This window comes from Trypanosoma brucei (genome assembly GCF_000002445.2).
Source record: "Trypanosoma brucei brucei TREU927 chromosome 11 chr11_scaffold01 genomic scaffold, whole genome shotgun sequence".
NCBI lineage: Eukaryota > Euglenozoa > Kinetoplastea > Trypanosomatida > Trypanosomatidae > Trypanosoma > Trypanosoma brucei.
In genome coordinates, this window is record NT_165288.1 from 2,036,897 (window position 1) to 2,063,359 (window position 26,463).

Consider the following 26,463-nt stretch of genomic DNA (forward strand, 5'->3'; position numbering starts at 1 on the left):
GCGCCGCAACACGTGTGTGCGCGTTCGTGTCTGCTTCGGTGATGTGACACCTTGTGATCATTCAATGGTGAGCATTGTTTGTTATCTTGCCGTGGCTATTTTCACACGATCTGCTTCTTTGATTTGTTTGTTCGTTTATGTTTTCCAATCCTTTTTAATGTTATATTCATGGACTGATTTCCACTTATTTTACACTATATATATATATTAGCATGTACGACCACGTGGTCGCACTGCTTTTTTTTCCTTAAGTGGGGAGGCGGGTGTGGAAAATGTAACCTGATCTATTCGGTAACTTATTTGTTTCTGTGGTGCGCGCGCGGTGAGGGCACGTTAATTTTCTTTTTTTTTTTTCTACCCTTCCCTTGCGCATTGTTGCAGGTCTATTATTATCACTGTGTTCTTTTTGCATCTTTTTGTTTTGTTATTCACCCATCTCTATTTACCCTTCCCTTTCCCCCTTCTTCCACATTCCTTTTTTTTACTGTGTAAGTGTCTACTAGGTGAGGCAGGGCGGTTCAAGAAGGAGGTGTGTATTTTCTTTCACTTTCCTACTTGTTTGCTTTTTTTTTATTCCTTACGGGGCAGGGCGAGGGGCATACATACAAAAAGTGACACAATTGCTGGATCGTGGTGGTGTCGGTTCCCCCTAGAGGAGAGGATCTATTCGCAATGGAAAGACAATCTGATGAAGATATGCTCGTTGGCACCAACGATGAACCCGGAACGTGTAGGATGGTAATGAATGAGATCCTCGAACTGAGATGGCGTGCGCTCGTTGCCATATGTCTTCTCACCTTCGGCTCGTATTACGTTGTGGATTTTCCCGGTTCTATGGGCACTGGGAGTGGGAATACAATTGAACAGTATTTCCGAGACCACAATATGGAATACACTCAAGAAATGAACCAATTGTTATATAGCGTATATTCATGGCCCAACACTGTACTTGCTTTCTTTGGTGGTTTGCTAATTGACAAGTATCTGGGAATCCGTACGGCTGCATTGCTTTTCACATCGTTAGTTGTCTGTGGTTCTTTGCTGTTCTGGGTGGGATTGCGATTTACCTACTTTCCATTGATGGTGGGCTCCCGTGTTATACTGGGTATTGGAAGTGAATCTTTGGGTGTGGCCCAATCATCGTACGTGGCTCGTTGGTTCAAGAATACTCGCGGTGTTGCACTGGCGTTTGGCGTTACAATAAGCTTCTCACGTGTTGGTTCTTCGTTCAACTTCATATTCACCCCAACAATTGCTGAGTCTCTTGGAGTGGAGGTTGCAACCCTTGCTGGCGTTGCCATGTGCGGGGTGTCACTTCTTGCTTGCATAATTCTGGTAGTAGTTGATTTGTACGCGGTACGGACGAAATACATACGTGCTGAGCCATGTGATGACGAGGAAAGCGTGATGAAGCTTTCCGATGTGTTTCGGTTGCCTTTTACGTTCTGGGCACTCACTTTTATGTGCACCTTTTCCTATACCGCCATAATGCCCTTCATAAGTATCGCGCGAAACTACTTCCAGGTTAAATACGACATTGATGGGACCCAAGCTGCCCTGTATATTTCCGCCTATCAGCTCTCAGCCGCCATCGGCTCACCTGTGATTGGTTCCATTGTTGGCGCTTTGGGACGTAACACACTGTGGCTGATACTCTCGTCCACTTTCATCGGTGTCTTTCATCTTGTACTACTCTTGACAAACATTCGTGGTGACCTGCTGATGGCGTCGTTGGGTGTTGTTTACAGTTTTCTCGTTTCCGGCTTGTGGCCATCTATTCCGTTGGCTGTGGAAGAGAACGTGGTGGGAGTGTCATATGGTGCCATGACATCCTTGCAGAACATTGGATTAGCAGTGTTCCCTCTAGTAGTTGGGAAGATTCTTGATGCTTATACTCCTGATCATAACAGTAGCAGCATAATTGACCTGGCGTTTGACGCTGAGCTCCTCAACGGAAACAGTAATGCATCTGCTGACGGCCCACACCCAACTCTTGAGGGTTATGAAGTGGCTGAACTAGTATTTATAGGATCAGCGGGTGTCGCCCTCTTGGCGTCTATGGCGGTGCTCATAGCGGACAAGTGCGGTAGGGGTATTCTCAGTGCTTCAGCGAAAAAGCGTGGACAAATGAAGGATGAAAAGCGGGAGAGCCTCCTGAATCATCTTCCCGAAGAGGAGAGGACTTTGGTATATTTGCATCGTGAGCCCTAGACGCTTCGCAACGGAGGTCTTTTATTTTTCTTTTTTGTCGTGTGCCTGTCCTGTGGGGTAGTGCCGTGTTTTGGAAAAATCGGCGTATTAAGTTCATGAGAGAGACGAAGTGTGTGGAAGGGCCCACCTTGGGAATTAAGTGGAAAATGAATGTGATGGGGGATTTTTTTCTTTTCGTGCGCCTTTGCTTATCGCTATTCATCCTCCGCCGCGCAAGCAATAAGTCACGTCCGCTCCCTTTAAATGTAAGCACGCGCCTTGCGTCGGAGCGTAGAATGTGTGCGCGGGCGGAAACTGTTCAAACAGCGGTATAACTTTTAAGTCCAGGAGTTTAGAAGAGGGAGATGTAACGGAGCGAAATGGAAGAGTTGGGGCACAGAGAGGACGGGGTCTGGAGCGGCTCTTACATTTTCCTCACTTTGTTGTTTCCCTTTTTATTTTGTCTGCTGTTCCGCCTTTGTTTCACTGTTTTTTAACAACGTAGCAAACTCCCTCCTTTTGTGGCACTTTAGTTTCACGTTGCCGGTTCGGTGGAAGCAACGTCAGGGTACCTTGACCTCCTGTCCTCTCCAATGATTTGCTCCCTCGTTTTTCTTTTTTTTCCCCCCCATCCCTTTTCATTACTTACTCTCTTCATCATATGCTCATTCCTTGACTTTATTCGCCACTTTACCCTCACACCACAACCTTTTCACACCTTGCGAGTGTCTTTCTGTCTCAAGTGAGAAATTCCCCCCGTTCTCTGTTTTTCTTCGACTGAGGCTGTATTTGCCTTGGCAAAACTTTACGGTGCCGATGATGTTTCGTGGTTACTCATGTCTTTTGCATGTGTACATATGTAAATATACATGTATGTTATATTTTGACCTTTCTTTACTTTGATTTTCTACTTGGACAACAGTGTGTGCCGATGCCTAGTAGGGCAGTTCTTCGAAAAAAGGCTCGACGCGAGTCAAAACGTCGGAAAGATGAAACTGAGGGCAAAACTACTGCCTTTAAGCTGCAGGCTATGGAGCAGTTAGGGAAGTCCCATAAGGCAGACGCCACAAAACATGTGGCCAGTGACCGGAAGGTGCAGTGCAATAAACGTCCGCGTGGGGAAACAGTGAAGGAAAAAGACACGGATGTCTGTGAGGTACTTGAGGGCGCTAGCCGAAAGGAACGTAAGCGATTCGAGGCAAAGCGGCGGTTTGAACGACAGCTGGGAGCGCTGAATCGGTCACTGGCAGCCGTAACTTCTAATACTGATGGAACTTCTAGGGATGCAGCGCCCTCTGCTGAGGAGGCACACCAACGACATGATCCTAAATACAAAAACGGGACTTTCTGGCGGGATCGTAAGGAACGGCGAAGAAGAACCGTTTTCCTGGGTAATGTACCCGCTAAGCTAACCGAACAAGACGTTACCAGTCTTATTAGTGACACTTTGAGAAAAGGGTGGACACCACCTGAAGAGGATGGCATTGCTGATGTGGACGTGGTTATTGAAGAGGAAGTTGTGGAATCGGTGGATTTCATTAAGTCGATGCCCCGAGCGAAACGGCGTCACATGTATGTGACCATGTGCTCCATAAAGGCAGCTGAGTCTGCCACTAAGCTGCTTGATGGGAAAATGATGGAGGGGATCGCATTGCGGTGCAATTTCGCTGCTGATAAAGTGCAGCGCGGCGAAGCAATTCAGAGGCGGTCGGCTTCTGGCAGCGAGCATTAGTTTGTCACCACGTGGCGGAAGTCGGTAGGGGTGATGACGTTACTGAACCGAAAACGAGGATAAGTTAACAGTGCTCTTTCCGTTTTGTTTTCTGACCTTACGCTCGTTATGTGTAAGAAGGGATAATACGTGTAAAGCAGAGCGATGGTGGCAGTTGGGCATTTGTGTGCTTCCACATATGTCTTCTTCTTGCGATATTTACAGTCCCGCTGAGTTATCTTTCTTTTTTTATCCCTTTTTCTCTCGGTCGCTCCCTTCGGCGCAAGCTTCTGTGCTTTAAGAACGAATATTAGGTAGTTACAGTAGCGGGGTTTGGACATCACATACACTGCATTTGTATTCTTTTTCCAACTAAACAAAGGTGTCGGGGTTGGAGGTGACACGCCATTAAGGTACGTTGTGACAATAGTTCAAATGAGCCGGTTGTTGTCTCCATCTGTCGCTCTGAGCGTAGAAAATGGTTTTGCTGATATTGGAGAATTCTGCGCCTCGTCACCTGATACTTCCTCATCAGTTTCCGAGTCTCTGGCATCGGCAGAACTTCCTCAGTTACATCAACAGCATAAACTGGGTGGGGTGGATTTGAATGAAGTTGCTGATGAGCTTGAAGAAGAACTTGTTCTTTGCCTAAGCACCGGTTACTGCAACCTTTCACAGATGGGCTTTGTTACTACTCCCGCCAACATTCCATATGAGTCCTTGGTTACCTTGTTACTATCGGGGAACCAAATTAAGGAAATATCTGAGAGTCTTTTTACAAATGGAAATTTCCAATTCCTCTGCAAGCTTGACTTGAGTTCTAACTGCTTGGAGTCGGTTCCGAAGTCTCTGTTCAAGTTGATGAAACTGGAGGTACTGCTGTTGGACCACAACAACATAACGAGGCTGCCGGTTTCTGTTGATGAACAAATTGGCAGTCAGCTTCTGCCAGCGCTTCAACGTATCGGTCTCGAATTCAACGACCTCAGTAGATTCCCTATTGAGCTCTTTAAGCATTGTCCCTCTCTGGAGGCAGTTTATCTGAGCCAGAATCTACGTATGCTAAACGAACCAGTTTCTGTGAAACAGCTCCTTCAAGCTGCAGCTGTGGAATCCAGTAAAGAGAACCACCGCGTTCTCCTTAAGGTGGACAACAAACCAGTTTTTGTTCAGCAAATGTACGACGAGAAGTGGGACGAGGTGCTCCCATGGTTGGACGTGGAGCTACATAAGATATATCCAGACAAGGTTTTGTCCTTTCTTTACCTTGGGTCTCTGCGTACGGCGCAAACTCCGCTCGTCTATCGTGATCTTGATATAGGTTTCATATTGAGTGCCGGCCGGAATATGACAGTTCACGTGGAGTCCGGCATGAGACATCTTGTGCTTCCGATCGATGATCATCCGGGGGAAAAGTTGCGACCCATTTTTGACATGGCATTTAACTTCATTGACGATGCGCGCGAGGAGGGAAAAGGGGTCCTGCTGCACTGTTTTGCGGGGTTATCCCGCTCTGTCACCATTGCGGTAGCTTATTTGATGAGTCGTTATAACTACAAGCGCGATGAGGCTATAGAGATGATAAGGAGGGTGCGCCCGTCGTCGCAACCGAACTCGGGGTTTATGGACATATTAGCACAGTATGAACAGGAACTAAACAATCAAAAGCATCATATGTAACATGAGGTGGTTGCATGTGTGTAGAACCGATCTGTTACCATCTCTCCCACCCAACAATTATACTTGGGGGGGGAAATGCATGAATTGGTAGAGACCTTGCCACCGAATTGGTAATAAGTTCGGTATGTTTGTGTTGGGGTGAGTTATTCGTGCTATCCCATTTTCTCATCTACGCAGCATGTCCTTGTGCATGCGTAGGAAACACGCCTATATATATATGTAGATGTCCGTGGCTGTGGTATAGAACCCACGGCTGCGTTTTTTTGTTCCGTTTTTGTTCTCATAGTTTCAACTGTTTACTGATTTTTTTTTTGGTGTAAAACAACATTGCCATCCATATATCTTGGCGGGTGTCGTAGCCATTCTGCGTCCGGTTGGCCCATTGCCCTTCATATATATATATATATATATATATATATATATATATACCCCTTCGTGTACAAACCTCTTCCACTTAAGAGTGAAGGATTTCCCCTGCGCACGTTTTTTTTCTTATTTATCTACGTTCTTCTATATAATTTTCGTTGTTCTGTGGCCCGCTTACGCACGGGCGAAGGAGGAGGGGTTAAGTCGACCATTATGTTGGATGGCGGTAGGCTCGCCTTTAACGTTGTTCTATTTTTTTAGTGTTTTCCCCCCTTTTATCAGTACTTTTCCATTTCCTTTTTTCAGAGCATATTAAGGTTTTTTTTCCCCATTTTTGTTGGAGACGGTGGTACCTGCTACTTTGCAGCACTGCGGTAAATGAGTACACAGCGTTGACGTAGTAATTCCCTTCTGCTTCTTCTCTTTCAGTTTGACATTCTTTCGGCCATACCTTTTATCCCTTCTTTGCACTTCCATCTAAAACTTTTTGGCACCGTGTTGCGCATCAGCGGGGTTAATAAATAACAAGAAGAAATGTCAACGCAGCTGGTTCGCGAGGTTATTTTCTCCTCCGTTGTTTGGACAGCGGGTGATTTTCTCGCTCAGTTTTTAGATGTCCATATCGATGCTGCGCGTCGCCGCGCCGCTGGTGAACCGAAAAGCGATCACCCCTCTGGAAAGCAAATGATAATAATGGTGGATCAACAAAGGTTGGGGTTTGCTGCCGTGTTTGGTGCCATTGTTGCGCCTGGGATGATTCACTTTCGTGGCATATTAGCCCGTGTGGTAGGCTCGGCTCATGGCAATACATTGGCTGCCTTTTCTATTCTCACCGCTCAGCAGTTGTTTGCCACACCGCTCATGTTGCTGTTCTATCACAATAGTGCGACGATGGTTCGCGGCGGATTTACCGATCCAAGCTTTTTATCTGCTCACGAAACCAGCGTGATCGCAAGACTGCGTGGCCGCTACGATGCCATGGCCGTGGAGCGGCGCATTGCGATTGATATTTTGCCCCAAACACTCCTCGCTTCCTGGTGTGTTTTCTTACCTCAGGTACTGCACAGTTATATGCGCGGGAGGTCTCTTAGAAGCCGTTACGCTGCTTGTCTGCACATTCCATGGCTCGCTTATGTATCGTACGTGCAGAGCACGATGTTATTGTGAATGCACATGAACGGAATATAACTCGTGATGTGTATGTGGTGTATATGTCAATGTTGAGGGTGAGGTGGAGTGAGCTTGGTGGGAACCATTATCGCTATTCCCCAAACGCGTATAATTCATTCATTGTGTACTGGGGAAAATAGTGGTGTGAGGCCACCTCCCGTTGCGCCACCGGTAGACAAAAAAAATGTGCTGATGAAGGAGGGTGGAAGGGATTCAGAAAGTAAAAGGATACCACATGAGAGGCGTGTGGTATTGAGAAAAGTGATTAGTTGGTGGGGAGCTGTCAAAGCGGTGGGTGGGCATCTTCATCTATTTTTTTTTTACGTTTGAGATAAATTTACGTTCGAATGGATGCATAAGTTTAACCACACACTCCAAGAGCGTGTGGTCTTACGTCCACGTTAATACTTTTGTCTTCCTCAGCGTGACACTTTACAAGTGTGGATGGCGTGACCATCCTCTACCTAAGGCGCATCTGGACGTCGACATCTATGCATACTTGAGTGTGCCACCTCTTCCTTTCCCTCTTGCTTTTGGTGCCATTTTCCCCATATTTTTTTTGTCTTGTAGCCGGACAAGTGTGAACTCGGATAGGGTTGCGCCTTCACCACAACAGTCACACACATTATCATAGCGACTACATCAGTCCTTGTTATTAGTTTTTTTTTTCACCGCTATACAATTGTCAGTTTTCTTAACGACGTCTTCGCAATCTGTAGTGCTTTAATATTTACACGCAGAACTACGCGTGGACGGTAGTAGTGGATGCAAAGTTCCTCTGAGACGATGGTTTCCTCTGCATCCCCATTATCGGTTGACGAACCCGATTTGTGGGATGCGAGTGAAATGCCAGTGGAGCTTTCAAGGCAGTTGGCAGTCGTAGAGGCAATATCCATAAAGTATGCCAACACGCAGTACGAGGGCTTTGGCTCCTTTCATTCAGAAAATGTAGAGGATGTTATAGGCATGGATGACAAAGAATATCGTCCTCCCTCACTTCCGTCCTTTGCTCGCAGGATCCTTTCCTCCACTGAGCTTCAGGAGATTCGGACTATGGGCGATAACGAGGCCAGAGAGGAAGAAATAATGCAGCGCCCAGTTGCGAGATGTGACTTCGGGCGTGTGTTCCGCCGAGAGCATTTTGTGGTAACGCCTAAATTCGTGTTCCTCAACCACGGCGCCTTTGGTGGAGCGCTGCGCGGTGCATTAGAAGTTAAACACAGATTTGAGATGATGATGGAACATCAAGTAGTACAATACATGGACCGAATTCTGCTTCCACTTGCGTTGTACAGTGTCCGGAGGCTTGCAGAGTTTGTTAATGCGGACCCCAAACAAATAGTCATTGCGACAAACGCAACATTTATGTTGAATTCCGCCATGGAGTTAATTGAGAAGGATGACGTTGTTGCATACTTTGACACAGAGTATCTTTCCGTGTACAAGATGATGTACTTCCGATGCAAGAAAGTCGGTGCTTCTCTCCATGAGGTTCCCTTACTGAAGTATTGGAATAACCCGGATATTATGGGTGATGACGAAGCTCTGACTCGTGAAATGTGCTCTAACCTGCCAGGAGGTTGTACAACGGTTGTGGTTGATCACATCACGTCAACTACGGCCCTCCTCTTTCCGGTGTTCACGCACCTCATTCCGTCTCTGAAGCGCTGTGGCGTGAGGAAGGTTATTGTTGACGGGGCTCATGCTCCACTCCAGGTGGACTTGGATTTTAAAGCACTTCCAGAGGAGTGTCAACCGAGCGTTTTCGTTGGTAATCTGCACAAATGGTGTTCTCTCCCTAAATCTGCTGGTTTCATGTGGGTGCACAGCACGCTAGTTGATTCCGTCCATCCTGTTGTGCTGTCACACGGGTCTGGTGACGGGCTCTTGTCGGAATTCATATGGGACGGCACCCGTGACCATAGTAGTTATCTTTGCATACCAGCTGTTATCGACTTTTGGTATGCTCAGGGACACAAGCGCGTGAGGGAGTATTGCATAGACTTGCTTCAGCAGGCAGCAGTGATGCTCTCGGAAAGTTTTGACACGAAACTTGTTAGCCGTCATTCACCATTTATGAGCCTGGTTGAACTACCGAAAGTGTTGCAAACTCCCAATGTAACACCAAGATACCTCCAGGACGTTCTACACGATGTGTACCGAGTGGAAGTGCCCGTGAAGAAGGTGGAGGGACGGCTGTATGTTCGAATCAGTGCTTTTGTTTATAATGAGCGTAGCGACTATGTGTATCTGCGTGAAGCCGTGTTGAGCATGAGCAGGAAGTTGGGTAGTATACTGATGCGAAAGGGAGTTTCGGGGAAAACGGAGGAGACTCCACCAGATAATCAAAAGGTTCTTAGTGACAAACATGTACGGGAAAAAACCGGCTGCGGGTTGTGCGGACTTAACTCCGTTTCAAAGAGGCGCAGGGGTTCACGGTTTTGATTCGGGTATTTTGTAGCTGAGAGACAGCTCACTCCTTTTGATGACCGTTTTAGTCATCTGTGTTGTAAAACACATGAAAGAATGGTCGTGTATTAGTGGTATGCTATGCTTTTGTTTTGTTTTATTATTTTTTTTCCTTGTTTCATCCTCCCCCGTCCTGTGTTCTCGTTTTCTTCCATCGGTAGTGGTGCTTCCCTTTTGGAGGCTCGCTTTTACCCCCTTTTGGCATTATTTTTATCGTTGGTATCGTTCATCCATGTTTATTTCACGTATCGGCATAATTCCACACACCAACCCACAATTGTGTATTCGCGCACGGATCCAACGGATTGTAACGCTATTAGTTAGTGGAAAAGGGGGGTCAATTAAATAACAAATGCGCCTGAGGAAGAAACGAATGATGATATATACATATATATCAGAAGAGATGAACTAATCCGATAAACCTTTAATTTTTAATCATCATGATACCGGCGCGCGCACTCTACCTGTTTTGTATTTACTGGGGAGAGAGGGAGGGAGGGGGGAAGGGGGAAAAGGGGCCGGAAAAAACCGCTGCATACTTCCCGGACTTGTTTGTTTCCTTTTCCTACCCAGTCCCACCACCGTCGCGGAGCTGAACTATCTTGGTGTGGACTCGTTCAGCTACAGACGCATGTGCTTACTTGCATTTGAGGTACATATATCCATTATTCTTTTTTCACTTCGCCATCAATTCAAACTATCTTCTCACCTGTAACTTCATAATTTAATGGAAGATAAGGGGTATTACTTACGAACAGAAGGGAGTAACCGAGAAGTTGAACACAAAAAGGGTATGCCGCCAACTAAAGGAGGAAAGCGTCCGCTCCCACTCGGTGGAAAGGGAAAGGGCAAACGCCCACCCGGTCAGACAACAAAGTCATCAAGCAGCAGGAAGAAGAGTGGCGCTCGTCGCGGAAAGAAACAACAACGTTGGGATTTATACATCCACCGAACTCTCCGTCAAGTTTACAAGCGCGGCACGCTCTCCAAGGCTGCCGTCCGCGTCCTATCATCCTTCATTGAAGACATGTACGGGAAAATTCAGGCTGAGGCGGTTCATGTGGCGTGTATTAACAACGTAAAGACTCTTACTGCTCGTGAAATTCAAACATCCGCGAGGTTGCTTCTTCCACCAGAACTGGCAAAGCACGCCATGAGTGAGGGCACAAAGGCAGTCGCCAAATACAACGCGTCACGCGAGGAGGCGTACTCCAAGGTACTGTAGAGCATATATTCAAGATACAAAGGAAATAGATCATTTTCCTTTCCTTCTTGTTTCCTCCCTTCCTGTATTTGTGAGTTTTTTTTAATTTTCTGTTGATTACTCACCGCTTTTGTTGTTGTCGTTGTCGCCCGTTTGGTTGCTCGAGATCATCATTTTTGTTTCCCACTTCGTGCCAGGAGGTCTTACATTCCTTTTGTTGTTTTGTTATTTGCATTTCCCAACCCTGCCTCTCCACACCTGCGAAAAGAAAAAAAAATGCACTGAAAAGGGAGGGGATTAGCCGTAACATTAGAAACATAGACCGTGCAATGTTTGAGAAGGGCGCGGAAGGAGAGGAGGAACTGGCAGAAATGGGAAGAAAAAGATTTCGAGCGGTTGTCTAAAGGGGTGGAAGAGGAGGGAAATACCGGCGTACTTAATGCAGCTGCACACGTATACGCCTATACATTTGTTGGAAGAAAAAATTATATATTTAGATATGTGTGTTTGTGTTTGTGTGTGTGCATTTGTACGTTGTGCAAGGAAAAGCATGTTGGAGTCAAAATGCGATACACCAGCAGGGCCGACAGTGTGAAGGAGGTGATCCACACAAACTTATATATCTACATGTGTTTGTATTACATGGTTTGGAGAAGTAAACAGAACCGAAACAAAAATATATATTTAAATAGACAAACACACATACACACACACGCACCAGAACGAACAGTAGCTACTAGGATGTTGGTGGAAGAAAGCGTAACGTGTATGCGAGTGCTGAGAAAAGAGAAAGCGGCGCGCCCTGCATAGATACGCTGTTAGTTCCACGAGCACAGCTTTTTTTTTTCATTGTTTTGTTTGTCCTCCTCGCTGCGGCCGCTTTTTCGTTCTGTGTTTGCCTTCCACATTTTCCCGCAAATCCGAAACATACTTTAGAGGAAATTACGCGCTAGATGTGCGATTAGTCATTACTTTGACCTGCGCGTTATTGGGTGCTCCATCACGTGCACCGAGGTGTCGTGTCTCCGAATGCACTCCCTCTCCGCTTCCCCTTCCTTTGGTGTGTTACATTTACTTTGTTCCCTTCGCAACTTCTGAATTTTGCGTTCTCACGGTTCCCTTTATTTTTAGCAGATGTCTAGTCTACCTTCAGATTCAGCGGAGGGTTTTATTATATCCCATGACAGCAGATGCAATTCGTCCCCTGTAGCGCTGGGAAATCTGAGTCGCAGTCGTTGCTGTAGGAGAACTTTCATTTGGAGTCCCGACGCCTTCAATCAGCTAATTCCCGTATCTATCACGTCGGCCCTGGTTTTCGGTGTCGTCTTCACACTGTGGAATGATTTGGGAGTCGCTGAGTTAGTTTTTCTTTTCTTTTTACTTTCCATCGCCTACACCTCCGCCTTTATCCTTAGCTCCTCCGATCCGGGCGTATATCCACGCCTTCGGTTGAGTGAAGTCGACCCACTGCGGGACCGGATGGAATTAGTCTATTGCCGCGTGTGTAATCTCCGTCGCCCCCCGCGGACATCACATTGTTACGAGTGTAACGTTTGTGTACGAGAGCATGATCACCACTGCGGGGTGTTGGGTGGTTGCGTCGGGCAGAGGACTATGCGTTGGTTTGTATTATATCTAATATCTATTAGTGGCGCGTGCATCCTTGGGTTACTTTGGCTCATCCGTGGGCTGCTTAGGTTGGGCCCTATGGTGGTGATGCCATCGACCAACTCTTCGACCGTTAGGAATGTCAGTGATCGTGGGGCAGCTCCATCGTCTGCCGCTTACAAGGGTGAAGATGTGAAAGCTGCTGCAATTATAGTAATGTTCATCATTCTTGTCTTGATTACCATGCTTGTTGGAGGTTTAGCAGGTTATTATCTTTATTTGGTTGCAACGTCTACCACCCGTCGGGAAGCGCAGAAGAGGACGCCACGAACGCATACCAGCTTTACCCTGAAGGGAATGGTGAGTAATGTGGTGAATGTCATTTATCCACCACCCTCTCTGTTGATTGAGCCAGCGGGCGCATCCGATGTTCACATGGTATAGCATATATTTGCCATTTTCTGCTCAGGTGGGCACCGCTGTTCTTCTTGTTGTTCTTTTCGACCTCCGGACCTGTTTGTCAACTTCCATGCTGGTGCACACAGATGCGCATCTTCGTCTATCCCGCAAAACTTTTGTCCCTTTCCCCATTTACTTTTCTATCTGAAAAAGCTTTCTGTCCACAAGCCGGTGAGGCTCTTCACATGTTAGCTTGAATTATTATTACTATCGATGTTTTTCGTTTTGCCGTTTGCGGCTACAGTCATATATAGAAGGTGAGTGGGGGAGAGTGATGGAGGTTGTTGCCCAAAGAATACTTCGCGAAAACTTGAATCGTTCCCCCTTTCCGGTTGCCCGAACAGCAACCAAGTTTGGTCGATTCGGGAAAAGGAGGAGTAAGATGGGTGTTTTTTTTTGTTTTTGTTTTTTTTATGTTTCAAATTTCCTTCAAATCGGTGATTTTCCGAGCGTACACTCCACAATGAGCATGATACATATTAATAATGCTCTAGGGCGTTTGCACAACTGCGTATTGAGGATCATAACGAACCTTGTTCGTTTCGTCTTTTCCCCGTGGATTACAATTCTTTCCATCCTTCTTTTCCTTTTCCGGCGAATAGTTTTCCCTTGTTTTCCCTTTTATTTCCGGGTGCTAGGAGTGCTTGTACTCTTACCGCGTGCGGCACGACGCTGCTCACTCTCTCTCTTCAACTGCATCACAGAACCGGGTCCAAGAGGGGACGCCTGTGGACCGGTAACACCGAGGTGGGGGTTCAAAGCAGTTAATTAGGGCACCACGAGGGAACGAAGAAAAGAAAAAAAAACGCGTGCATACGATTGTGCGTGTGGGAGTGATTTGGGTTAGTGGAAGGAAGAGGAGACTGCAGCAATAATAAGGAGATCCCGTTTGCGTGGTACATACCATGCCCCAATGTGGCACGGAAAAACATGTATCTGCACCTCCTTCTTACACCGGTCCATTTGTTGCCGTTGTCGTGGATCTGGACGGGACGATACTTGACGACAACCACCGTGTAAGTGACGTTACAAAGGCAACTCTTTACGAAGTTGCGTCATGTGGTGTGCACATCATCATTGCCACTGGCCGTCCTCGTGAGGGTGTGGCAGCCATAGAGCAAGAGCTCAATAGTTATTTCCGTTGCAACAGCCGTGTGCCTGGGCGTGCCACTTCTTTGGCAGAGGTTAAGGGATTTCATTTGGTGGCGTCAAATGGCGCGCGGATTTACAACACAACGGGGGAACTCATCTCCGCAGAGAGTATTGATAATAGTGTCGTTCGTGCTATATATGAGCGCGTTACGGAGTCGAATATCAATGCCAACAGTGAAGACTCTATGCTGGTGTCTGTCCACCAGACGGGCGCGTGGTGGGTAAATAACGTACTACCTGAAGAATGGCTGCGGCGTAAGTATGGAACCCTGCCGGAGGTGCGGCAAAACCTCTCGGATTTTCCAACGGATGGTGTTGGAAAAATATGCCTTCGATCCTTTAATGAAGGCACGCTTCGCACGTTCCAAAAGGAGCTAGATACGAAGTACGAGCACTACATAACGACCGTCATGACATCTGATCATTGCTTGGATATTATGCCGAAAGGAGTTTCGAAGGCATCGGCCTTGAGGATGGTTGGGGAAATTTTGAACTTTGAGCCACATCGGGATGCCATTGCATTTGGTGATAGTCTCAACGATAGGGACATGTTAGAGAGTGTGGCTAAAGGGTGTATAATGAAAAATGGGAAGAATGAACTGAAAGAGCTGTTGCCTCATGTGGAGGTAGTTGGTTGCAATGAGGAGGATGGAGTGGCGCATAAGTTACGTGAAGTGTTTCTGCTGAGCTAGGCAGAGGAAAAGGGACGGAAGAAGATTGTTTATGGGTTCACAACTGATATGACATTCTTCCGTGTTTTACTCCTTACTTTTTTAGTTGGACATGTTTCTTTTTGTTTTCTCTCCCCCCTCTTTTCCCTTCCTTCGATTCAACAACAACACCAACATATATGAAGAGAAGGCTAACATGTGACTTTGGACGGAATTGAAGCTGTTCTTGCTCTTCACATAGTTTTGCAATCAGCTGTTCTTCTTTTCTTTTCCACTCCAAATTTTTCTTAGTTTAAATCTGTGTTTTCCCCTCTTTTTTTTTTTTGCCACGCCTTCATTTGTTTCACCATCTTAACCGGCACTGCATACTGCCGTGACACTACTTTATCTTCCTCTCCCGTCATCCTTCCGTTATTCCTCCCTTTTTGTATACTTGAAGAGGGGGGGGGGGTCGTATGGACTGAAACTGCGCTCTAGGTTTAATTTATGGCAATTGGGGAATGTTATGGTGGAATACGCAATGATGAAAGAAACCATAACATCAGAAGGGAAAGCGAGGACGTGAAAGTCGAAGTGGAGACCAAGTTTGTCATGAGTTGAAGCGAACATTTATTTTTGGTTTCACATTACTACATAAACCCACGAAGTGTGTACGTGCATAAATAAATGATATATATATATATATCTTTCCAATGTTTGATATCTTTATTTTTCTTTTTGCTCTCCTTCCTCTATCCGTGTGCGGCGTATTCGTAGGACCACGGGAATATGAGGAGGGGAGAAAGGTATGATGATATGAGAGCTTGGGTATCTGCTTCTTTTGGTTGATTTTTTTCTTCTAAATTCCCTTCAGTTTATTTTGATTTAACCCCCGCATCCGCGCAGAGCCATCTTCTCCGCATTGTATCAGGGGCCGTGGAAACGCCCAGTAAGGGATGCATTGTCTGTAACATGTTTCTTTTCTTTGAGTAGGAGAGAAGGGGACGGGATGCAAGTTGAAAATAGGCAAATGACAAATTATTTCGACGGAAATTGTAGTGAATTTTTATAGTGTTCCTAGGAGGGATTTGGTGCAATAAAAAGAACAAGTGTCGGGTAATATTCGACCCTCATATCTGAGAGTATGGTTCGCCTCAACTACAGACCATATGAGGGAGAGGGAGGTCATGCCGCCTTTGGACGTAGTGAAAACAGCACCGAGCAGTTTTTGAAGCATTTTCTTTTTTTTGTTGTTGTCCTTCTATCCACTGCTCGCGGTGTGAGTTTTACGATTTTGACGTTGCTCACATTTTACGTCTCCTTTCTCCTTCCAACTACCCCACATCAAGTAGTTGTGGTAATTTGTTAGGGTGTTAACATATTTTAGTACATTATCATACCCCATATCGGGAACTACCGGTGGTAAATCCTCAGGTGGAACATAATTTGGGTCTCAAACATTTGAAACGAGCATGATAAGAGGAAGAGATATATGCTGAACTGGTGTATTCATTAAAAGGGAGATGATGTTCCCTTCTTTAGTGAGACAACTATTGGTGCTTGGAAACATTCAACCGTGGGTTTGTGCGGCTCCGACTGCGATATGCTCAACATGAGACCGGCGAAGTACGTGCCTACATGTGTAGAAGAGGAACTAAATACGTGTCTTACCGGCCTTATTATAATAGCCACATTACCTGCACTTCGATTTCATTCGCTTCTTTCTCTTTGCTGTTCTTAGCATGTTTGCATTCTTCTTTTGCTATATGAGTGCATTCCATCTGCCTCAGGGTATCATCGTCGTGTAGAATATTCGCAACCATTCCGCGATGATACTCTTGCCATTCTGTGACGTTGCTATGTCTAAATATACCTTTTACACTTCGGTTCGCCTTGTTTTATCCTCCTGTTCACCTAGTCACCAAATACGCCTCCCTTTTCCCCTTTTCGTTTTGCGCTGATTGGGTTCATGCGGCACTGCTACATAGACAGTGGAAGTTTGTTTATTCCCGTTGCCTAGCAGTACATTTTCTCTGTACCAAGAGAGAGAGAGAAAGGAAAGAAAAAAACAACAACAAATGTCTCGTATTCCTGAGAAGATTCTCTGCGCGTCAGCAGGTGCCTTTGTGGGTTGCATAGGCTTCAGCTACACAAACCCAAAGTGGACACAACGACGTTTCAACCCAAAGAATGTGCCACCTCTTCTCTACCAGCAAACGCCCTCCCGTGAGGACTGCTTGAAGCGGATGGAAGCCTTCAACTCACCTGAAAATCCGATGGATGTAATTATTGTTGGTGGTGGCTCCGTTGGTGCGGGTGTGGCATTGGATGCCACCACACGCGGCATGACCGTTGGACTTTTTGAAATGAACGACTACGCCAGCGGAACAAGCAGCCGGAGCACCAAGCTCATTCACGGTGGTATCCGTTACCTTGAAAAAGCTGTGTTCAAGCTTGACATGCAACAGCTGATGTTGGTGGCAGAGGCACTAAGGGAACGAATCATCATGTCTCATCAGGCGCCTCACCTCTGCCGCAGCATTCCTACTATGATTCCTTGCTACAATCCAATTGACATCGCCAAGTTTTGGTGTGGCGTGAAACTTTATGACATAATTGCCATGTGGGAACGCGGTACCCTGGAGTATGCTGGGTACCTCACCCCGTACGCCGCCTTGAAGAAGTTCCCGTACCTTAAGAATGGAACCAATAATGGGAAAATACTCCTTGGTGCTGTAGAGTACTATGATGGTCAAATGAATGATGCCCGTCTCTGCCTCTCGGCTGCTCTCACAGCAGCCAGCTATGGCGCCGCAACGGTAAACTACGCCAAGGTGGAAAAAATGGAGGTTGTGCAAAACAAAATGGGTGAACAAGTGGTGAAGGCAACCGTCCAAGATAGGATAAATTCCAACACGCTAACTGTGTATGGTAAATCTGTGGTTAACGCCGGTGGACCCTTCACTGCTCGAATTCAGAAGTTGATCACCGACAAGACATCCGTCCGCATGGCACCAAGTTCCGGTACCCATATCATTATTGACAGGAAGTACTGCCCCAGGGATAGTGCAATGGTGATCCCTTCTAACGATGGGCGTGTTGTATTCTCGGCTGAGTGGCTCGGCGGTTGCTTAGTGGGAACCACTGATAAGGGTTGTGAAGTCACTGAGGACATCCGGCCAACGAAGAGCGACATTAAATTTCTTCTTAACAATGTGGAACCTTACGTGGGTAAAGTGTCGGAGAAAGATGTCCTTTCTGCGTGGTGTGGGATTCGCCCGCTCGCGCTCCCGGAGAATGCGGAAGGCAGTGACACACAAAACATCGTCCGTGAGCACATGGTGGTGGTCGACAAGGACAACCTGATGGTGAGTGTTGTGGGCGGTAAATGGACGACATACCGAAAGATTGCTCAAGACACGGTGGATGCCCTTTACTCTTCACTCCTCAAAGGTCGCGTGGAATGCAAACCGTGTATTACGGAGGAGTTGCAGGTTATCGGTGCGCACGAGCTAGAAACAGTCCCGGAGGAGCCAAAGATTTCCATCTCAAACAAGGTTCACAAATTCTGGCGCCGCCAATACGGTGACCGTTATCATGTTTTGGCGGATATGGTGAGGGAGGATCCGTCTCTCCTTAAGCCACTGCACCCGGAGGAGCCTGTTTTGGCTGCTGATGTTGTGTATTCCGCGCAGCGTGAGCATTGTGAGCGCGTCGTGGACTTCATTTCCCGCCGTACGAGGTTGTCATTCCTCAACGTGGAACACGCAAAGGCAATTATTCCAGAGGTTGCGCAAATCATGGCCACGACAAAGAACTGGAGCCGTGCGAGAAAGAGCGAGGAAGTGGCACACGCGCTTGCTGCGCTGGAATCATTTCACGGCCAATAAAAGCCATGTAGGGGAAAGAGAAAAAAGGGAAAATTACCTTTCGGCATGATTGTGTGTGTGTGTGTGTATGGAGGAGGTGCGGGGGGCGATTTTGCGTGCGTGTGTGGGGGGTGATGGTGGAATAATGAATAAATTGGTTAATTGTAAGAGGGGTTATCATACACTATCATCTTCACTCTTTGTTTTTCGTTTGGTTGTTTCACTAACTCAATGGTGGAATGAGAAGGAAAAAGGGGGGGCCAGGCACGATAAAACTAAGACTCAAAAAAGGTTAAGCAAAATAAAATGTGTTTGGTTAAGGAGAAGAATGAGAAGAAGTGAATATTATTTTCAAATGAAGGGGGAAAAAATAGAGAATTGGATGTGGGAAGGAAAGGAAAGGAACATATGCAGTGATGCTGGGGATGCTTTCCCACTCCCAGTGTATAGAAAAGGACCACTTCGTTGCATTCCATCCATGACCGCGAGACAGAGAGATACTAAAAGAAACTAATGTAAATAAATAAATATAAATAAATAAATATATATATATATATATATGTACGTGGTCGTTACGCTAGTGGGGGTATAATCAAACACGTACGTTTATATGCAACATATGCATATGTATATATATTTATTTGTATACCAGTATGTGTGTATGTGTGTGTGTGTGTGTGTGTGTTTAGGGTGCCTCTTTTCATATTGATTCATGTTTGTCAACGACTGTTTGTTGCAGGGCCTTTCTCAGCTAGATTTAGTGGCAGCGGTGACTACGAGTACGCGCAAACAGAATGTTTTCTCCATGTGTTCAAGTCTTATATGCAACCTAAGTTGTGTGGCACTTTTTCTCTTTTGCTGTTCAACAAGAATGTGATGGGGAAGCATGCGTGAGGGAAGCAAACGGCCCCAGATCCCGGCGCGTGTTTGCCTCAACCGCTTCAACTTCCCTTTTTTTTGCTTTAATCCTTTTTCTTTTTGTTTTTTTTTGCCCCTTTACCCCTTCCTTTCCTCTATTTCGCCCTCCCACCTTCCACCCCTCATGAAAGGGAGCGCACAGCTTAAGTCGAGGGTTAAAATGTTAAGAGGTGGGAGAAATATGTACGAGGTTGTACAGGCAGTAAGTGACCGGGCCTGTGGCTTTCATTTTTAATTTTTTTTGTTTTTCTTGTATTCCTGAAATTACTTTTTTTTTCTTTCAGTGCCTGTGCAAATGTGAAGCCCCTGGAACCCATGTTTCCTTTCTTTCTTTTTTTCTTTTTAAAAGAGGAGAAATGAGGAAACAAAGGATAACTAAATACAGAATAAATGAATGGATGACACTTAAAAATGGGATCAATGAGTAATGTCAATTTTTTAAAAAAAGATGAAACCCCTCGTAAAAACAACGCCGACAAACCAGGTATATATATATATATATATATATATATATATACGTAATTATGTGTATTTATTTACATACACGCAAAAGGAAAAGACCAAAATAAAGGGATCAATACGCAGTGTTTGTTTAACAATTTGGCGTGATGTTAGATAGTGAGGGAAACTGAGGGGGGGGGGGTACGAATATATATATATATATATATATATATATATCTTAATTAATAATGCATAATTTTAGGCGATGAACTTAAGTGTACATGCTTTCATTTATATTCATATCCATTTCTTCCTTTTGCACATCCACTTTTGCCACAAAACTTTGAACATGCACAGGAGAGGGACAGGGGGAAACACCACAATGGGACCCGACATATATATATATATATAGTATTACTGCTCTTTTCCATCACTGCGTTACGCTTTATCTTTCCCCCTTCTTCTTGAATTTACTATTTTCACCCAATCCTTGCAACGCTCAATACAGGTTTAACTTATACACATTTGGAATAAGGCTGGCTTCCTTTACTCTATTCCAATTGAGGTCAATTCTGCCAAAGTTAGTAACTTCCCTCGGCTCTGCTGTCTAAGTGAGCAGATGGCCACAGCTAAAGAACTTGGGCCAGGCGGGCTGCGAGAGGATGGGAGACCGATCTTCATAGCCACGGACCACACCAAATTTACTCCCTCTACAAAGCAAGAACTTACCGATCAGCAGAAGCTTGCCTGGAAGTCCTTCCAGCTTTGGCGTACGACACTTGGGATAGAACGGCGTGACAATGTGTATAAGACGCTCACAAATTCGGATTACACCAACTTCCGCCTTGGTACCCACATTTTAGGCACGCCGTACCCTGTCATAGAAACTGTCCCGGGTTTCTTTGACGTGTTTAAGGCCGTGCGCTGGTATGAGCACGCCATTTCCCTAGCTGTTGCTTTGGGGTACGGTTATTGGATTCGGTCTAAGGCATCGACGCGGTATTCCCGTATGATGCCCATGTCACGGACGTCCATCACCATGCTCACTTTCATTTCAACTGATTTGTGCTTCTGCTATAGAAGCATGTACAGGCTAACTGGCTACCTGCCAAATGAGTACGAATGTTTCAAATACGGGGTTCTGGAGGATAAAGATAAACTTCAGCGAAAGAAAGAACTGTGGGAGAAGTACGCGAATCACAAGAGGGAATGGTGCCGTCGTTACGATTACCATGTCTATGGTATCCGACCCGGTGAGACCTTTTCTTTTTTCTCTGCGTGCATGATTCCCTCGTGGGAGCCCCGTTATAATACACGCACGGACTATCCACCGAGAAAGAATCCGTACTTCCTCACATCCACGCCGCTACGTGACACATTTCTTGAGTCCCCCTTTACATATGAAATACCAAAGGATGAAACAGTGCCGCTGGTGCGGGAGCGGCCTGAACTCAAGTATTTGTACCGTGGGCCTGGGCGCACCACACCGCCGAGTGATGAAAAGTAGCAACAGATGCATCGATGCCATTCGACTTTGGTGGTATTTGCGTTTGGCCCGAGGACCTCTTAGTGCTTACCGAGTTGACTTTTTTTTTTGTCTTGCGTAGGTTGGTTAAAATGATGCGGTGAACAACAGCGGAGGGGAACGCGGAGAAGGAAGGTTGTGCAGCCCGTCTTACACTTACGGCGAATGCCACATGCGTACGACCGCACAAATGGCAATAATATAGTAGTGAAGTAGGTAGCGAAGAAGGAAGTAGTAGTAATGATATTCTTCAAAGTGGTAGTTGTAGCAGTAGATGATATAGCAGTGCTAAAAGTGACAACCAACATCATGTTTGTATGTGTGTCTGCGGTTGTTATTTTTTCTCACAATTCTCTGCGTGTGTATGGGTTTTGTGGGAGTCTATCTCTTGAGGGCGTTGCGACCTTCCTTATGTTAAGAAGCTGCTTGCCCACGGTTATGGTGCCTGCATCAAGAATAGTTGAGGAAGACTGTAGGGTTGATGGGGAAACTGAAGTTCATTTGACAAAAAGTCGAAAGGGGGAAAAAGAAGTGTCTTCAAATGTTTGTTATTTTTTCCCTCCCTCCTTGTGAAGTATTTTTTATTTTTTTCGGTTCCTAGTATTTGACCGCGTTGTGAGACTTTATCGTTTGAGCTGTGTTGCATACTTTCCCTCCTTTCCTGCAGTCAGGTGGTCGATCATTGGTGAACTTTGGCGTGAGTATGGGAGACATATCGTATTGTAGCTATGAAATACGGCGAGTTGCCCAATCACCTCTTATCCAACCGTTCTCTTCGTCCCCCCTTTTTTTATCTGATCCCCATCACTCTTCATTCTTGAGTCTATGTTTTCCTCTTTTCTTTCCGTAATCTTATGTATATATATTTTAAATAATATTTTGGTGGTTTCTCATTTTCCCAGTGACACCGTTGGCTCATAGCTCTGTTTTGCCGCCTCAAGGTGAAGGAGGAAGAAACAGAAATTACTTGCTTTCAAATTTCGCTACATGCGGTATCGCTTGCTCGTAGCGCGCTAATGGAAGACTCTAACGAAGTTGCGTTACGGGGTTTGAGGACAGCGCCTGGAACGCGGCGTGCGAGTCCGCAAGGGGACACTAAGCTCAATCTAGTGCCGGAGCCACCACTACCACGCACTGGTGCGTCGATGCTTACAATACCAGTGGTGAAGTTGCTCCACTGCGCGGTCCGTGACGTCGTTGAGCAGCAAGCGCCTTCCCTCAAATGTAGTTTATATGACGATGAGGAGGTCACGAACGAAGTGGTCAACCATTTGTTGCATGACACCGCTGTGGACGGCGTCACGACCCTTGATGTGCTGACGGCGAAGTGGCGGCAGGTTCTCTCAGAATCTCTGAATGCCAATGGCACTGTTTCGGACGCGGAGCGCGCCACGCTTCCAGTTACCCCAGGGCCTAGTGAGGCAGAGTGCAATGAGATTCTGGAGCCGGTCACCGACGCCGGTGTGATTTTGAGTCAAAGCCCAGCAAGTGTTAACGTGCTTCGCCTTGACTGTGATAGTGAACTCTCACTGGATGGTCTGCATACAGAAGATAGTCAGAACACCCATGCTGACGCCCATGAGTTTATTGATGCTTGTTTAAATGGATGGTTAAAGGACGGTCACCTAGTTCCTGGCGAGAAAAGGAATGCATTCGTGAGTGCGCTTCGCGTTGTGTCAGACGCGGATAGCGATGTGGTTGTGTCAGACAGTCATTGGGATTTCTGGAGGGGCTCCCTGCTGGCCTGTTTGGAGCAACCAACAATTGCTTGGGAAGCAGCAGACCTGATTGTAGCGTTTCTGTGCAGTCGCTGTTCATCGACGCAGAAGCTTCTTTTGGTAGAAAGTGTCACGAGGATGCTTCGACAGTACAGCCAACAAAACGAAAGTGGAAGATCACCAGAGGTCTTGTTGCACCTACTCCACAAGCTTGTGCTTCGCCTGGCGGGAGACATAGATTTGCTATTGGATGATGAATTGGGAGGTCTGTTTCATCACGTTATCGAATCTGTGATTGAACACATCACTTACTTTGGGGCTGTTGATCCACAAGGGCAGTGGCTGAAAGAGCTTCTGGTGCGTCCAGCACTTACCCGTCATGTTATTCGGCTGCCAGAGACTCAGCATGCCCTGGTGAGTAAGCTACTAGATGCTTTTCCCACGACTCATGCGGTGGGACTGACGCTGGTGATGTTGCCTTTGTGGGTGCAAAAACACAATACTAAGGGTATATTTGCCTCGTTGCTTTCGTGTGTGGTTAACGGGGTTATGACTGGGACTGTTCGGCGTGACATGGTTGGAGATGCGTTAGTTTGTATTAGGCGTTGTGCTCGCGGCTTGCATTATTCCAGGCGCTATGAATATGTTAACCAGATTTGCAACATCCTTGCTAGCAGCGGTAGTGACACAAGAGTGGAGGACAAAAACTGTGGCAATGACCGGAGGTTGTGGCGGTTAGGTTTGCCGCTTCTCCTCGTTTTCTCAGTGCCATCCGGTCATGATTGTGACAAGGGCTACCGTCTTTTGCCAGGTCAACTGAGGCAACTGGAGAAATGCCTGCTTAGACGCACCGAGCTGTGGTCAGAGGAGTCTCCGGAAGATCGCGAAATCATTAGCTCTTTTTGGTGTGAAATGCTCCACTGGTACGCAGTGCAGCTGCGCAAGGTAGTGAAGCGTGTTGTAAAGACCGTGGGCAGCGGGGTTAGCCGATCAGCTGTACCATGGGATGAGAGACACCTGGTTTCCATCAGCACCGTTACTCCTGCTTGGCGTGAACTTGAGAATATTCTCACGAACAGGGGACGCCATCAACCTCCTGACTACACAACGGTCCTTCAGTGCATGTGTTCTCACAGTGTGCTTGCCACGTCTCCCCAGTATTTTCTTCAGCAGAACGTTCAGGTCCCGCAGCGAGATCGATATGCTTTGTTAAATACGAAGCATGAAATTTGGTGGTTACTCATGCGGTGGTGCAGCAGCGCTCCGCTGCGTCACGAGCTGTTTCTTGCGACCGGGAGGGTGCTTAAACTGCTCACTAATAGCGAAAGCACTATAAATGAGACCCTCCTCATAGTCCCAGTGGAGGAGTTGGAGGGGGAGGTGCAGGTTCTGCACACGATTCCGACGGAGGAAATGGAGAAGCGGCGAAGGATAGCGCTTTTTCAATCAATACGCCTATGGATAGCTGCGTTGACGCCCCCAGTTGATACTACACCCTTAACCCGTTGGGATGTGGCTGGTGCATTCCTCCAGCAAATCAAGCGGCACTGGATAGACCGCGAGCAAGGCGACACGTCAGCGCGTCTATCGTTTGGTGATGACTCTTTGCTTTTACTGCTCTGCGTATATACCATAGGTACATTGACAGGTGCCGTTCTCAATGGCAGTGGAACTCATCCACCGGACCTTGACAACGCGCTACGTCGAATATTGTTGGATCGTCGGGGCTTCGACCCCGTTCAGCAGCTTCTGTTGTATTTGACCACATGTGCTGACTGCAGTGGTCTCACTGATATATTAGCCCATAGATTCGATGCGGTGAGCGAACCCCTTTGGCGAGTGGAGGAATACCGCAACGCCAAGCCAACAGTTAGTTGTTCACCACTTCCCGTGGGACAAAAAGAGTTGCACCTCTTCAAAAAACATGTTGGAGAGTCATTAGACCAAAGCTACTGTGCCTCTGATGGGTATTACTCATCGGGGATGGAACAGGTTTTGATGTTAATCCTTCAGCTGCATGAGGGAAATATAGCTTCAGCAGCAGCCTCTTTGGGATCGTTTCCCCTATCAACGTGGGAAGCATACGGAGGTGTTAAGGAACTTTCAGCTAGAATTGTCGAATCCATACGTGAAACTCACCCACACATGGAGGGCCTCCTCCGTCTTCATGGTGTCGATTTGTACTACCTTTCGCTTCTCTGTACCAGTCGCTGGCTTCGGGATCCGTGGAGGGCGGCAGATGTTGCTAGGACCTCTGTTGATATTTTTGTACGCCGAGGTTGGAAGGCGTGGGAAAATACCGTGGCGGAATCTCTTTGTGCATATATAACAATGATACATGAGCAGTTTCAGCGGCACCAAAGCCTTTTGTTGTGCCCATGGGAGGAAACAGCTGTCTTTCCAGTAAGTTATTTCTGGGCTTCGTGTATTACTAATAAATTTACATTGGTAAGGTCTAGCTAGGAAGTCCCTGGTGGAAATATCTCTTCGTTGAATATTGTCCGAACATGGTTTCGATGCGCACCAACGTGTTTGTTCAGTCAGCTTCTATTGTTCTCACCCACTGCATTGGTCGCCGTTTTTTCCCCCATCATATGTTTATTTCCTTTCTTTATGTGAACGATCCGTGTTTTTCCCGACACTTCTTTTGTTGCTACTGCTGTTGTGGTAGTAGTAGTAAACGCGCCTGTCATGTGCTGCAATGAGGTTAAGGAAAGCAAGTGTTCGCACGGCGGTGACGTGAGGAGGGCCTTTGCTCGTGGGCTGTATTAACTCAGGTTGGTGGTGACACTTTCTGAATAGCTCGGGTTAAATATTTTTTGTCCTTCCTACAAGGTGTCTGGGTGACGAGCGTTTTTGTTTTTTTTTTCATCGGCCGTATCGCCCTTAACTGCGCTGTAGATGGTTGCACCGTTACAAGTAACTCTCCTTCAACTATTTTGCTTTGCCGAGGAGGGCCAGGATGTTATTGCAACTTGTTTTTGTTTTTTACCCCGTTACGTCGCATTCACTCAACACTACCGTGTCACGGTTGAGAAACTCAGAGCGCGGGAGCCGACTTGTCGTGTATGCGTGTAGAGGGGAGCTGTTCCTTCTATTTTTTATTACTCGTCTCTCGAATAATAGTAACAATAACATAAGAAGTGGTAAAGGCGACTAACTTTTGCACTGAGTCGTTTCTAGAGGGAGTTACAGTTGTAGAGGAAAGGGACTAGGGGGTATCAGTGGTAAGTGGGGCAAAGTACAGCGGTTTCTTCTTATTTTTCCTTTACGAAAAAAAAAAGGGAGGAGGGGGTGCACAAGTAAAACAGCGTTAGCAAGGATGTAGGTGGA

The 26,463-nt window shown here is 46.4% G+C and overlaps 11 protein-coding genes across 11 annotated transcripts, besides 7 other annotated features; all 11 read left to right on the forward strand.

Moving 5' to 3' along the window:
• Nucleotides 1–672: 672 nt before the first annotated feature.
• Tb11.02.5200 (hypothetical protein, conserved) lies at nucleotides 673–2,211 on the forward strand (the record flags this gene model as incomplete). The annotated part of the gene is made up of 1 exon (XM_823715.1): nucleotides 673–2,211. The coding sequence occupies one exon, from the start codon at nucleotides 673–675 to the stop codon at nucleotides 2,209–2,211; it is 1,539 nt and encodes a 512-aa protein (XP_828808.1).
• Nucleotides 2,212–3,037: 826 nt separating this feature from the next.
• Tb11.02.5210 (uncharacterized protein) lies at nucleotides 3,038–3,922 on the forward strand (the record flags this gene model as incomplete). Its single annotated transcript, XM_823716.1, has 1 exon — nucleotides 3,038–3,922. The coding sequence occupies one exon, from the start codon at nucleotides 3,038–3,040 to the stop codon at nucleotides 3,920–3,922; it is 885 nt and encodes a 294-aa protein (XP_828809.1).
• Nucleotides 3,923–4,336: 414 nt separating this feature from the next.
• Tb11.02.5220 (phosphatase) lies at nucleotides 4,337–5,581 on the forward strand (the record flags this gene model as incomplete). The annotated part of the gene is made up of 1 exon (XM_823717.1): nucleotides 4,337–5,581. The coding sequence occupies one exon, from the start codon at nucleotides 4,337–4,339 to the stop codon at nucleotides 5,579–5,581; it is 1,245 nt and encodes a 414-aa protein (XP_828810.1).
• Nucleotides 5,582–5,972: 391 nt separating this feature from the next.
• Nucleotides 5,973–6,009: a microsatellite.
• A 472-nt stretch (nucleotides 6,010–6,481) lies between these two features.
• Tb11.02.5230 (hypothetical protein, conserved) lies at nucleotides 6,482–7,114 on the forward strand (the record flags this gene model as incomplete). Its single annotated transcript, XM_823718.1, has 1 exon — nucleotides 6,482–7,114. The coding sequence occupies one exon, from the start codon at nucleotides 6,482–6,484 to the stop codon at nucleotides 7,112–7,114; it is 633 nt and encodes a 210-aa protein (XP_828811.1).
• Nucleotides 7,115–7,882: 768 nt separating this feature from the next.
• Tb11.02.5240 (hypothetical protein, conserved) lies at nucleotides 7,883–9,562 on the forward strand (the record flags this gene model as incomplete). The annotated part of the gene is made up of 1 exon (XM_823719.1): nucleotides 7,883–9,562. One exon carries the CDS (start codon nucleotides 7,883–7,885, stop codon nucleotides 9,560–9,562), a length of 1,680 nt encoding a protein of 559 aa, XP_828812.1.
• A 505-nt stretch (nucleotides 9,563–10,067) lies between these two features.
• Nucleotides 10,068–10,094: a microsatellite.
• A 285-nt stretch (nucleotides 10,095–10,379) lies between these two features.
• Tb11.02.5250 (histone H2B variant, putative) lies at nucleotides 10,380–10,811 on the forward strand (the record flags this gene model as incomplete). The annotated part of the gene is made up of 1 exon (XM_823720.1): nucleotides 10,380–10,811. One exon carries the CDS (start codon nucleotides 10,380–10,382, stop codon nucleotides 10,809–10,811), a length of 432 nt encoding a protein of 143 aa, XP_828813.1.
• Nucleotides 10,812–11,924: 1,113 nt separating this feature from the next.
• On the forward strand, nucleotides 11,925–12,842 carry Tb11.02.5260 (hypothetical protein, conserved; the record flags this gene model as incomplete). Its single annotated transcript, XM_823721.1, has 1 exon — nucleotides 11,925–12,842. One exon carries the CDS (start codon nucleotides 11,925–11,927, stop codon nucleotides 12,840–12,842), a length of 918 nt encoding a protein of 305 aa, XP_828814.1.
• A 920-nt stretch (nucleotides 12,843–13,762) lies between these two features.
• Tb11.02.5270 (haloacid dehalogenase hydrolase, putative) lies at nucleotides 13,763–14,701 on the forward strand (the record flags this gene model as incomplete). The annotated part of the gene is made up of 1 exon (XM_823722.1): nucleotides 13,763–14,701. The coding sequence occupies one exon, from the start codon at nucleotides 13,763–13,765 to the stop codon at nucleotides 14,699–14,701; it is 939 nt and encodes a 312-aa protein (XP_828815.1).
• Nucleotides 14,702–16,737: 2,036 nt separating this feature from the next.
• Tb11.02.5280 (glycerol-3-phosphate dehydrogenase, putative) lies at nucleotides 16,738–18,549 on the forward strand (the record flags this gene model as incomplete). Its single annotated transcript, XM_823723.1, has 1 exon — nucleotides 16,738–18,549. The coding sequence occupies one exon, from the start codon at nucleotides 16,738–16,740 to the stop codon at nucleotides 18,547–18,549; it is 1,812 nt and encodes a 603-aa protein (XP_828816.1).
• A 498-nt stretch (nucleotides 18,550–19,047) lies between these two features.
• Nucleotides 19,048–19,092: a microsatellite.
• An 87-nt stretch (nucleotides 19,093–19,179) lies between these two features.
• Nucleotides 19,180–19,213: a microsatellite.
• A 718-nt stretch (nucleotides 19,214–19,931) lies between these two features.
• Nucleotides 19,932–19,963: a microsatellite.
• A 131-nt stretch (nucleotides 19,964–20,094) lies between these two features.
• Nucleotides 20,095–20,124: a microsatellite.
• Nucleotides 20,125–20,506: 382 nt separating this feature from the next.
• On the forward strand, nucleotides 20,507–21,394 carry Tb11.02.5290 (hypothetical protein, conserved; the record flags this gene model as incomplete). The annotated part of the gene is made up of 1 exon (XM_823724.1): nucleotides 20,507–21,394. One exon carries the CDS (start codon nucleotides 20,507–20,509, stop codon nucleotides 21,392–21,394), a length of 888 nt encoding a protein of 295 aa, XP_828817.1.
• Nucleotides 21,395–22,269: 875 nt separating this feature from the next.
• Nucleotides 22,270–22,293: a sequence feature (AT_rich).
• A 135-nt stretch (nucleotides 22,294–22,428) lies between these two features.
• Tb11.02.5300 (hypothetical protein, conserved) lies at nucleotides 22,429–25,593 on the forward strand (the record flags this gene model as incomplete). The annotated part of the gene is made up of 1 exon (XM_823725.1): nucleotides 22,429–25,593. One exon carries the CDS (start codon nucleotides 22,429–22,431, stop codon nucleotides 25,591–25,593), a length of 3,165 nt encoding a protein of 1,054 aa, XP_828818.1.
• Nucleotides 25,594–26,463: the final 870 nt, after the last annotated feature.